This window comes from Urocitellus parryii, chromosome 1 (assembly GCF_045843805.1).
Source record: "Urocitellus parryii isolate mUroPar1 chromosome 1, mUroPar1.hap1, whole genome shotgun sequence".
Classification (NCBI taxonomy): Eukaryota; Metazoa; Chordata; class Mammalia; order Rodentia; family Sciuridae; genus Urocitellus; species Urocitellus parryii.
Window position 1 is genome coordinate 185,529,814 of NC_135531.1, and position 13,321 is coordinate 185,543,134.

General features: G+C 38.4%; 1 protein-coding gene across 3 annotated transcripts in view; it reads left to right on the plus strand.

Moving 5' to 3' along the window:
• Window positions 1–2,099: 2,099 nt before the first annotated feature.
• The window catches only part of Cntnap5 (contactin associated protein family member 5), a 771,818-nt gene continuing 760,596 nt past the window's right edge, over window positions 2,100–13,321 (plus strand). For all 3 annotated transcript variants that reach the window (XM_077798231.1, XM_026402894.2, XM_026402896.2), the window contains exon 1: window positions 2,100–2,181. In XM_077798231.1, coding sequence (XP_077654357.1) covers window positions 2,100–2,181 — 82 coding nt within the window. The remainder of the gene's footprint in view (window positions 2,182–13,321) is intronic.

The following is a 13,321-nucleotide window of genomic DNA, read 5'->3' on the forward strand; positions in this document are numbered from 1 at the left end:
ACAAAATGGAATATATATATATATATATATATATATATTATATATATTTATATATATATAATCTAGAGTATATATACTCTAGATTTTCCAGTTTAATAGCAAGATAGTGTCATGGATAGGGTCACAGCTTCTGGGGGCCCAAGGTGGAAAGGAAAGCCAAGCCCAAGCAACCCCCCTTTGACTCTCACTCCCCCTATCTGCAGTCCCCTGCTAACAGGATAGCTCCTTGGGTCACCTTAGTTTTGATGTTTTGGAATTCATCATCTCCTAGGTGTGGCCTTTTGCCCACAATTACAGCTTCTGCTGGGGGGGGGGAAATGTACTGATTTACATAATTATTTCCAGTTAGAAGCTTAGAGAGGAGAGGGTCTTTTACTTAGGACTGACAAGGCCTGCAGGATTCTTCCTTTAATAAAATAATGAGGTCACTGAGCCAGTTGTCATTGAACTATCTTTTAGTATTCCAATGATGTGAGACCAGTTCTAACCAAAACCACAAGGTTAACCTCAGGATTTATGCAGAAGCTGCCGAAACACAGCTCAATTTGCTGCAATTGTGCAGCCGGCTGCTGAAGACTAAGGGTTGTCAGGAATCCATAGTGTAAAATAAGTCCGCATAATTGTTAACGCTGTGGGTGAGAAGAGAGGGAGACATCAACTTCCTCTGAAGTGGGTAGAGTCTAACAACTCTATCAACTTGATTGTAAGCTTCACATAGGAGAAAACATTATGGTCCCTCATTTTGTTAAGGTTTGACAGCTTTCTGACAGCTTCCAATAAAAACAAAATAAGTTGATTCATGGCAAAGCAAGAGAGTCCCCAGACACATACTAGAAGTCAGAGACAGAAACTGGATTTCTTATAGAGAGCCTCTAGGAAGAAATCAAAACCACTGGTTCCCTCTTTTTAAATGTAAATTCCTCCAGCGGAGACCTCAGATTTCCAAAGCGCCAACCTGGGCTTCCACCCTGACTCTCATTACCACCACACCCATTAGTAGAGACTCTCCATCTCTCCCAGGCGCCAGCGAAACACCTAGGCTCCGGAACCCAAAGCACCGCGCACCCTGCAGTACTTGCCCGAAGCAATGTGCCAACATCGATGAGGGAGACGCGGACGTGGAAGGCCGGTGAAAAGATGAGCGATGGGAATAGGGTGCGGGGTCGGTAAAACAGGAGATTGGACATAATGCTAAACCTCTAATTCAGATCCAATAATATCAATATCCATCAGCCTTCCTACCAGAGAACGAACGCAAGGGAAATTAAATCTCACAGTTCAAAGCTCTACTTGCTCCTCCTTTCCAAAGGGAGGAAAAAAGGCATCTCGTTAGGTCATTACAAAGCTTTCCATGGGAAATTCTCTCTTCCTAATGCGTCTGTCCTTCAACTCCTTTTAGTATCCCTTCAGCAGCATTCTTCGAAAACCTTGTTTAAATTTCAGTCTCTATTCATCCCCTAGATGGGGGATAGAGAAAGGCAAAGGGAAGGGGGAAGGTAAGGAGGGAGAGAGGAAACTGGGTGGGGAGGAAGAGAAAGAGAAGAGAGAGAGAGATTAAGACTCCTTTCCCTTGCCCTCCCAGGTAGCCAAAGCGCACCGCAGCGGCGCGCCTGCTGGAGGAAACTCGCTGGAGCGGGGCTAAGACCCGCCCAGGCCGCTCTTATAGGCGAGCGCAGGGCGGGCCTGGCCGGGGGCGGTGCCGCGCGGCCCGCTTGCCTATAAGGAGCTGTCCGCCACCCCGGTGCTGATTCCTGCTCTCGAGCTTGGCGAGGTGGATTTAGCTGTCCACCGAGCTAGGCGCCTGTCTTTGCAATTGGGTTTGGATTTGCACCTTTAAGGAGCGGGGAAGAGGAGGAAGAGGCGAGCGGAGGAAGGAGAGTACAGCAAGCGGCTCTTTCGGGGACTGTAGCCTCAGCCGCAGCTGCGAAGAAGCCCTCCCCACGGTTTCGGTGGAGCGTCTGGGCGCGGGATGGAGTGAAAGAGAGTACCTCTCCAAGGGGGGGTGGGAGGGGGTCAGAAGGTGCGGACAAGAGAGACAAGCCGCGGCTGGTGCCTGCGAATTTGGAATTCGATTGGAAGGGACCACTCACTCGGGGGAAATGGATTCTGTACCAGGGCTGACCAGCGTTTTGACTTTGCTGTTCTCTGGTTTGTGGCATTTAGGATTAACAGCGACAAATTGTGAGTACCAGGATCTGAGGACGGGGAGGTGAGGTGGGAAAGGATAAAATTCGAAAATGCAATCAAAACCCCAAGTGTGTCTGCTCTGGGCACGGGAGGGCAGGAGGAAATGCTGATCAGTGTGGAACCATCATCACTCCAACCATCCCAAAAGTTAGCAGAGCTCTCATGCGCAAGCCCTGCTAGATTCCCTTCCCTTCTCTCGAAAAGTTCCCTTCTCATCCTATCTAGCTTCGTGTTCTATGCCTGCTTAATCTCAGCCTGGGCTTTTGCCCAAAAGGGCCCCTGTTCCAATAGTATACACTGGGAGCTCAGCTTCCAGGGATAGAGCTCCCAGCCACAGCGCACAGTGACAGCGACTCATCTCTGAATGCAGCTGCCTTGGATTTGCAGTATGCCCAGCTCCCCACAATACCTAGCTTTCTGCACTGCCTTAGGCAGAAGGTTTCAGTTGGGGTGTGTTGCAACCAATGGGCACTGATTTAACCGAATTGGGAGTTTTGGCCTAAGAGTTATGGCCCGATGTAGTCAACCACAAGATCAATGGCTGCCCCTATTACAGGAGGAAGAGCTTTGATGCACACCCCACCCCCAAAATCTTTGTGCCAAGGAAACAGATAATGAGTATGCACTAAGTGTGCACTCTATCGTTCACACTCTAACCTCAGCAAGTGCAGGACCGACATTTAATTTAATAGGCAGGAAAGCTGGACACCTGGGGATCCACCACCTGCACTATGTATTTAAAGAACCCAGTTCGTCAAACTTGAATAAATCGCTAGAGCTATCAGAGGTTCAAGCTCAATTGCTCAGCTGCCTCTCTAGGCAGGGGAAAGGAAGTTTTTCCAGCTCTGGGAACTCCTAAATGAGAAGGAATGCAATTAAGCCATCTGTTTTGTTTCCAAGGATGGTTTATCATGGTCTCTTAAGTTTCTGGGTTTGCTCCCCTTTCCCATATCCCTGCCATGAACCTCAGAAATATTATATATATTGAAATAGGATTATTATTATTATTATTATTATTATCATTATTATTATTATTAGCATTAGCATTAGCATTCGTTTTTGCAATCTGTACTATCCCTTTTAGAGAAAGGAGAAAATAATATTTCTACTTAGGAATCCTTTACCTCACTTCCCACCTCTGTAAGTCCAAGAGGAGTTAAATATCTCTTTCCAGTTCCAATGGGAAACAGACAAATATAATATACTGAAAACTGTCCGGAGCACAGTCAGTGTTTCTATCTGTGATCAGAAGTTTGGGAGATCTACAACCTACAGTTAGTGGTAAAGTCTTATAAAGATTTTACTGAAGTTTGTATTCTGAAGGAGGGATAAAGAGGCCAACCTCACTGGAAAGGAGGAAATTTATTTAGAAATTATTACAGGTTTTGTGGGGGCAGGTTATAATCTGATTTTTTCTTTATTTTTCCTCTCTTTTCTCACCCTCTCTCTTTCTTCTTCTCTTTCTCCCCTTCTACATTCTCTTCTTCTTTCTCTTCCTTCTTCTTCTGTGAAATCATTCCCATGGTGCTTTAGAAAAAGATCTGAGTGGTTAGTAAAAGGAAGTTAGGTATGTTTCTGAGCTAGTTTCTCTACCTTCTAGAACACTAGAGGTCAGCATTGTCCTAATGATTCAAAGGTGTGGCTGTAAACTATCACTGTTTTCCCTTTAGCACATTTGTCTATCTGAAGAGTAGATACTTTGAAAATCCACAAAGGTGGTAAAGAATAAAGATGAAATAGATAGAACATACTCCATTAGATTATGGTTTGGGCTTCCTCAAATAGCACTTTAAGAGCTTGGTGGGGAGATAGACATTTTTTGCAAATTAACTAAATTATGATTAATATGTGTTCATAATGCTCATGAAACCTAAATGGCATGGACTTAAGACTCATGCTTATCATTGCTGATGCAGTTATAGAGATAATTCTGAACATTTAAAATGAAATTTTGTGATAATGTGATAATGAGCTTTAGTATTTCATCAATGACAGTTTAATTTCCTCATTTCCAATCAACGTTCCAATTGAGTGCACACTGCTTGCTAAATATTTTGGGGTCAATGCTTTTAAGGAATAATGATAAATGTTGATTATGCTGTACAAAAGTATTAATTTGGTGAACAATAATAGGATAGCAGCAGAAAATTACTCCTGAATTCAATACAGATTGGTGGTTTTCAGAACCTATCAAACAAAACCCCTAAGAAAAAGACTTAACATTTCACATTTTCTCTAGACTGCTATTGTTCACACTTTACTCATAAATATAGAGTGTGGACTTACATCTATATGTCATTTAATGCCATTTATGCACATATCTTGAATAATAGCATTTTCTTTTCAAATGGTTATTTTTAAAGTTTATTTGGAGAAACTATTTTTTAAAGAATAAAAATATATCTCATGTCATTTGTGAAGTAGTCTTGAAAATGGATTATTGACCCAAGTTTTTTTCATAATACATAGTTATACTACTAGACTTTGTTCAAGTAATAATAACTTTAAATTGTTTTTATATTTTTATAATTGTTTGTTGTTATTATTGTGGTGTGTGTGTGTGTGTGTGTGTGTGTGTGTGTGTGTGTTTAGTTCTTATGATCTGACTAAAACTTGGGAATTTATCTCCAAGGAAAACATGAATGCTGATCCAATTATAGATTTTATAAGTTTCTGATTAAGCAAAATTAAAATGCAGTCAGTTTAGAAGGACTGGCTATAACATAGATATTACTAATATCTGCTGAGAATATAATTACCTACCAATAATAAAAACTCCGGAAATTCCCCCATTCCAGATTTTTAGGATATTAAATAGCTAGAACATTTCCTGTGGGTTTACCCTAAGGGGATTAGTTAATTTCAAATGTAGATATAACAGACCAATGTTAAATGAAAAACCATTTTACATATAATATCAACACCTTTGACACAGGAAGCAGCCCTGTAACTTGATAGTTCATAAAGTGAAACCAGGAATTAGTTATTCTATAGCTAAAGTATCAAATACCCATCAGGTCATTCAACCTTCCAGTGCTCACAGTTGGCTGAATAGCAGAAGCTGTTATATATGTCTGCTCTCCAACAGAACAGCAGCTTGATGTCTTACTATAGAGATTCTTTAGGTATTAGATATGTTGATAGTCTGTTACAAAGAGAGAACTTGCATTCAAAATATAGTAGGAATGGTGATATACACAGGGATACACATAGGGTGACTATGTATTTTACAGAATAAGCAGATGTTATGTCATTATAAATCACCTTAATTTTGACCAAAAATTGCTTAAAATTATTGTTTAGCATCTTATCCAAGTTTGCTGCTGCATATTAGTTTCAAATTATAAAACCTAGAGAGAGTACTGAAATTCTTCACTTTTGTTTTTTCATATCATGCAGAAATGCACTCAAAATATATGAGGATGTTAATCATAAGGATCTTAGAATAAAGAAACCCACTATACCTTGAGTTATCTGAAGCCTACACACAAACCCAATCAATAAGTAATGGTATAAGTAAACAAAGATCATGCTGATCTTCTTATCAGGAAAATCTTATTTCTTTCCATAGTACATAGTTATACTAGTACACTTTGTTCAAGTGATAATAACTTAAATTGTTTTTTATGATAATTTGTTGTTTTTGTTGTGGTGGTGTGTACTTTCATTGGCATCTACAGTTAGCAAAAGTGAAGGAAGCACTTTAATGCTCATTTAGAAGAGTCCTAAAAATGTTTCCCACTGTTTTGAGTTGACTTTCTTTGATGGTACTATCCTAATGAACTCTCTTTTCATTCCTTTTACATGTCTCCCTATTTCCAAACCAGATTGGTATGTTTTACAATTGTAACATGTGAATTAAATGATAGACCAATAATTTTCCAACAAAACTCCAGACTTGATGAGGAAATTAGTTTCTATATGAATAACTGCTTCCCTCCCCACTTCTTCTTGACCTAATGAATAACTATCCTCTAAATTACAATTTTCTTTGACTCTACTCCTCTGCCCAATTGCATTTGAAATCTTTATTGAGTCCCAGTTCCTTGGCTGAATTGCATCACTTTTCAGTGTCCATTTGTTATAAAGTAATGTGATAATATTCAAAATGTTTCTAAACTTTTTAGTTGGAAATCCCAAGTCTTTTAGTTTATAAGCCAGAAGTCTGCAATGTGCTACCTGTACATTCAATGTGAATTATCCTCATCAGAAAGGAAGGCTGGGATGGATCTAGTTACCTGAAAGGCCAGAAGACAATAGTGATTTACTTAATAGGATTTCATCAAGAGGTTGCTGTGTACTCATTAGAAGCGTATAATGACATTTTTAATTCCAAGAAAAGATATCTTCATTCATCAAAAGTCTGCCACTTTCTGACCAATGACCTTGTAAAGGTTACTTACTTATCTTGATGATCTTTGTGTACTAAATGAAGGAATTGGATCAAATTGTTAAGGCACTACCTACTTGTAATGTATTTTTTTTCTTAAACTGCTGATTTTTCCATTTTCTCATTCCATGTGTATACCTTGGAATGATTGTGTTCCAAAATTGTAAAGTAAATATAATTAGAATGATAGAATAATAGGTTTTAATTCCTAGCAACAAGAGGCACTCACTTCATATCACTCACTTCATACACATAGTTTTATAAGGTGGCTCAGCTAGGTAGACATTTATAGATTCAGTTTACAGATGAGTAAGTTTTAGGTTAATAGAAGTTAATGATTTCCCTAAGATCACAAAGCTAAACAATGAAAAATTCAGTATTGGGAAGTATATTTATCTCTCTTTAAATACTAAACTCTTTGCAAAACATGACTTTCATTCCAATGCATTTGGTTAAGTGCTACATATTAGCTTTTGTAGAAACTGGGCATGGTTTCTCTGAGATTGGTGTAACTATATTGTGGCAAAAGGCATAGATCAGCAGTTTTTGCCAGTCAACTCCTGAGTCATACCTTTAAAAAGTAACAAAATAATTGAGGTCTAGACTTGATGCAAAATAGTTAACATCACAATGATTAAAGATGAGAGGCCTCCCATATGGATGGGTACCTGATGATTTATGTATCTTTCTTAAGTGTTGAGAAAAAAGACCTTGATAAGGAAAGGACATAGAAAAAGAAATTGATGATTTGTGAACCCCTCTCCCACATGTACACACTTAACAATACCATAAAAGGAACTCCTCCTAGAGAACTGTGTGGAACACCAACACATTCCACAAACAAGCCAGGTAGTCTGGCTTTAGTTTATTTGTATAAACTACCTGCTTGGTCTAAAATACACTTTTCCATTTGTAATTTGATTCACTTGGCTAACTAAACATGTGCATATGCACACACACACACACACACACACACGCATGCACACATACTCACACACATTTAAGCTAGATCTGGTACTCCCATACATTATAATTTCAAAAATAGCACTTCTCAAAATCCTTGTCTCCTCAACTAGGATGCTAAGGTCCCTGATGGTCATATTTTATTGCAATGTCTATGTCCAATACCTAAGACACTGGATAAGGAAGTGAATAAATAAATGGTTTCTTATTAAGTTTTTTTTTTCAAATCGGTGTTTTATGGATATAATTAAAGTTAGAATTCTTTGTGGTATATTCATATATGTACATAGTATAATTCTATTAAGATTTTTTATTCCTTAACTGAAATTCTTAATGTCTCTTGCTAGAGTATTATTACTTGTGTTTTTTTTTTTTTTTTTTTTTTTTTTACTTTGCTGTTGTTATTTTGTGGTTGTTGTTTTGTTTTCTTTTGTGGTATTGGGGATTATACCCAGGGCCTTATACATGCTAGTTAAGTGCTCTATTGCTGAGCCACATCCCTTGCTCTAGAGTCTTATTTTGAAAATGTATTTATTTGTTTTTATTTTTTAAACTAATAAGTAGTACTTATTATTATTTTTAAAATCCAAGGAATAGGGTATCTGTTAAATGAAAGAGCAGAAGCAGTTTAGATTACTTTATTGAATGTGTAAGCTATGTAATGGGCCCCTGTGTCTGTATAAGCTTGCATGCCTTCATGTGGAAATTATCTTCTTATGTGGCACTGGCCATTGGTTTATTAAAGACAAAGTCTCTTCATCCATTTGATCTCAGTGCCAAGTTGGAACTAATTTTATTATCTTGCTTTATATAATTTTAATGAGCATTTCCTATATAGTCTGAAAAATACATGATCATTTTGTGGTAAAAGTACTTTTTTTAGCTCAAGGTTTGATATAAAAAGTTTAGATTGTGTTCAATGGGGCTTTCGTATTAAATTACTGAAAAGATTTTTTAAATTGCAAAACTACAACATTATCCTGATAAAACAACTATGAAATTCCTGTGACATCATTCATTTTAAGCCACAATCAGAGAAGATTTAAGTGATAATAGTTTGTATGTATTACTCATTTGAAGAATTATCAGAGAACTCTGTCCCAAATGCGGGTTCTTTTTCTGAAACTCAAGTATTCATGTGAAGCTGGAGAAATATATGAAAAAGAAGTATAGTCCATGATCTCAAGGAACTTTGAACACTGGGCAGCCAGAAAACTAAATCTTTAACGATGTTAGAGTTAAAAAATTCAATAATAAATGTAAGCACAAGGTGTGATGTAAGGCACAAAATGTGAATCTAAACCTGGCTAGAGCATCAAGGTATTCTCTTTGAAGAAAGTTAAATTTAAACTAAGGCTTAACAAGCTGAATTCACTAGCTGGAGAAAGAGGGGGAAGAACTTACTTAGCATAGGGATAGAAGTAGAAACATTACATTAATGGGATTTTATTTTTATTTTTAGAGCCATGGAGATTTATTTGAGGATTTTATACATATAGTTATCATAATCAGATTTTTTTGTTTTTGTATTCCTCCTTAATCACTCAGTAAAGGATGGATTGAAATAGTCCAAGAACTGGTGTTAAGAAATCTAGTTAAGAGATGATCACAGTAACTCAGAAGACTCTCAGTAAGGATCTTAAGAAGGATTCTTTGGACTCTGCAGTTTATACACATTCAGAAAGAAAATAATGGCCAAGTAAATTCAAGACGTGAGGATATATGAGCTAGTAAACTCACAGAAGGCACAGATTTGTGGTTAAAATGTATTCTATAGCTGCTTCCATTGTTTTTGACAAATGAAAGCTATAGATGCTAGAAAAGGTGCTCCGTTCTCTGAAATGAAGTTCTTCTCTGGGAATACCAAACAACCATATTCTCAGTGCAGTGTATTTCATATTTGCATGACAGCGTACAGCACATGGTGTCTGTATCCATCATACTGATACATCTTCTAGTCTGTAAATTATGCTGGCTTTTGTCATCAGAGCGAGAACTAGTCATTAAGGAATAGGTAATCAAACCTCGACATACTGGTTCTCATTCCCCCTCTGACAGGGGGGTAAACCGGGGAATCATCACTATCATCAGTGGCTGCTCAGTGGAAAGAGAGAAAAAGGGAAGTTGGCTGTGCCACGTTGATTTGCTATCATTGGTAATTGATTTGCAGGCATAAATTCCGTGTCTCTACATTCCTAATTGCTTTTGTGCATATTCTTGGGGGTTGATTAATGCCATCTGTTCCCTGGATCAGCCGCATTGATGGAGTTTTAAGGGATGACAACAGTAATGTTGAAGATAGAAAGAAAGTGAAGGGGAAATGCCAAAACACTACTTGTGATGTATATTATTTTTAACTATCCACCTTTGGAAGCAGAAATATCCCTCCAAAGACAGTGCAAGGAAAATAACAATCTAAAGAAATTCGCCTGACAGATGTTTGGTAGGTGTTTAGTCTAGGCCACTATTCGCCGAATATATATGCTCAGATCCATCTCCTGTTTCCCCTCCCTCACTTCCTCTCTATTCCTTCCTCTCTTTCCCACCCCTTCTCTCTGTCATGTCGTCATACAGTTTGTGCATCATCCTTGACTTTTCCCTGAGCTCACTATTCTGTTAAGGATGTGGAGGAGGGGCCTAAGGGTGTTGAATCCCAGGGCTGCCTTGTTAAACTGCGTGGCACAATCACCAGTGTGAAACTCCTCCACAAGCCCTTACCCACACAGGCCTGACATGCCAACGTCCAACTCCAGGGCCCTTAGAAAGCCCACTGATTCCATTGCCCCAAACAGCTCCTCGGCCAATTGCACTAATCCCCCGAATCTCTAATTATGGGGGTAGAAAGGCTTCCAATTCATAAAAGTAAGTTGTAAAACATTTATAGAAATACAAATCTATGCTGAATGATACTTAAAACAGACATTAGAAAGAAAAATTTATAGAAATGTATACTGCATATTGGTGGGAGGAGAACAGACTGTTCTCAGCTGGGAAAAAGCAAACAGGAAAGTCCAGGATGTCTAAGAAAGTGGGATCTGTGTCCTCTTTATGCCCAGGGTGACCCCAGTCTCTCCATATTACAAGGCCGAAAGTACAACACATAGGCAAAGGGGAGATAATGAATGGCAAGGGAAGGGCATAAGTTGTATAGTTCTGGACTGATTTAATTCTCTCTCTCCCTACATACTTCCCATGGATACTAACTAACATGGACTTTGCAAAGTTGGCACAAGTATAATATGAGATACTCTATACACAGCGAACATGGTGTGGGAATCTAATAATTATGCCTATTATCACAATTGTTAGTGAATCTCAACATTCAATTATAATATAAAGTAGGACAAGGGCAATGACACAGTGTCACGCCAAGATAGATTGCTTACTTCCTCTTCAACTGGATAATCAGGGCACTGAGTGATTGCCGAGGTAAATATAAACAAGCTCTTACTGTGACTTATAAGTCAAAGGGATGGTGGGCAGAAACTACCTCCACCTAACAGAGAAACATGACTATTCTGGATTCCTCACTTGGTTCCTGGACTCTAGCATAGTACATGCACTACTTCTGGTCCTTGGCCAGTGAAGTTACTTGCTAAGAAACTCAAAAAGGGAGCCTCATAAAAGAGTGGGAAACCAAGTTCATCTAGAGAAGTAGGAGGAGCAAAGAAAACTGAGCAGCCCCTTGCAGGTTATGTCAGCATTGTGAGAAAAAGAATTTGAACAGATCTTAAGGAAACACCAATGACCCTGCTCTGAGGTATGTGAGGGGTATTGCCATTTCCTACAACCCACCATTTGCAGAAGGTTTAAGCAGATGGAGGTATAATTGGAAGATCCCAGAGAGCTGTATTACCCTCTGTATACCATGGAAGCTGCTTCTGGTGAATAAATAGCAGAGGTATTCATTTGCTCTTGTTGATTGTGAGTTAACAATCAGTTGCAGGTGCTATAATTTATGAATAATAAAGGCTCATTCCATCTGCAAGAGCCTCATCTTTCATTCATTGCATCCATGGATATTTATGAAATGCCTATTGTCCATACACTTCTCTATACATTCCATAAAAGCCTTTTGTGCAATAGCAATGCAGTGTCTGGGGAGAAGGAGTCCGATCACTGTTGACATAATTCCAGAGAAAGAGCCATCAAAATAATTATTATCTCAAAGCAAACGCTGGGCACTGTGACACCCCATCACTTCATTCCTGCTCAACATAGAAAATGCCTCTTTATTTTTCCAAAGATCTTTCCTTCTGCTCCCTTTTCAGTGACCAACCTCTGCACTCCAATGTACCTTCTTTCTTTTTTCCTTTTTCCTTTCCCTTCTCCTCTTCTGTCATCCCCAAATTCTACTCTTTTCTGCTTTTTTTCTTTCTCATCACTCTCTCTCTCCCCTTTCTATCTTTCTTCTCTCATTCTGCCTGCTTCAATTAGTTTTTACTAAATAACTTTATTTTTTATGATTTGTGGCCTTAGTTAATTATTTTCAAAATTTTCCACTAAAGTGCTATTTGTTGGAATAAAGACAAGCACAAGAATCCAGGGAGTTCAGATATTAAGGCTGTAAGTGAACACAGAAGAATGAAATTTCTTGAATTTTATCCTAAACACTAGGGTAAATTGTCATTCAGCTCCATATTACATCCGTGTTTATATTATGATAAAAATACTTTCCCAAAATCTCTAAATTTTATGAGCAGAGTTTATTAACTTAACCAATAACAGAGGGCAGCATACACCCAGGGGCACAAGCTTAAGATTTTTGGCTTTTTCTTCCTATTCATGTCTTCTAGGGTTTCTGTATTGAAGAAAACAACTTCAGTGTCTCTCCTCTTCTCAGAACAACAAATTGCTTTGTTTCCCATTACTAACTGTTACTGATGTGTAAGCTGCAGATTATGATTTATGAATAATGGGAAGTAAAAGGGACATATCAATTCACAGAAAGGAAGGAAACCCACCAGACTGCTTAGTGGACAAAAATGACACTTTTTGGCTTCTGTAACAAGAATTCCCAGCTCTCTCCCCAGGTCTGTGCTGCCCCCTATGCAATCACCTGGGCATGTGTTGTCTTATTCATGAGGTTTACCTAGGAGCAAATGAGTTCTGTGAGGAGCTGGATTGAGGTCAACAAGTGCAGATTTTTTTTTTTTTTCTGATTTCACAAGCTGAAATCACCAGGATAGTTTAAAAACAACAACAACAAACAAGACTCATGTATCTCCTTTTGCAATAATCAGAAATATTTGACCAAAAGAAATAAAGGAAACAGATTGGGATATTGGAGAATTGGAAATTTGAGATAAAATTAACTAATGATTTTTGATTGCCTGAGTTTCAAACTTGCAACCTGTGTCAAGGTTGGTACTTGATGAAGTTTCATTCTATTCCTTCTCACATTTCTATGGAAAGTGGTTCTCACTCCCCTTCTAGAGTGAGAATGTACTGGCTTGTATAGTTAGAGAATTGAGATCATATAGTTAGTAAATGGTCACATTGGAATTTCAATCCATTTTTCCTGACTTTAAAGCTCAAAGCTGTTTTCTGTTTTATTGAACCCAGTGCTAAAGCTGAGCTAGTTTTTAACTTAAGGGGATAGGCATGTGTTCATCTTGCAGAACCTGGTCTCTCTGTGGGTAGAAAAAACCTTGGGTTTCCAGGTCCACAAATTCTGCCCCAGTGTTCAGGTCAGATTACTCCAACATTTCAGAGTCTGTTCCCCATACCTAGAAGTTATGCAGTTCCTGTTGATCTACAAATTTATAAAAGCTGGATGTG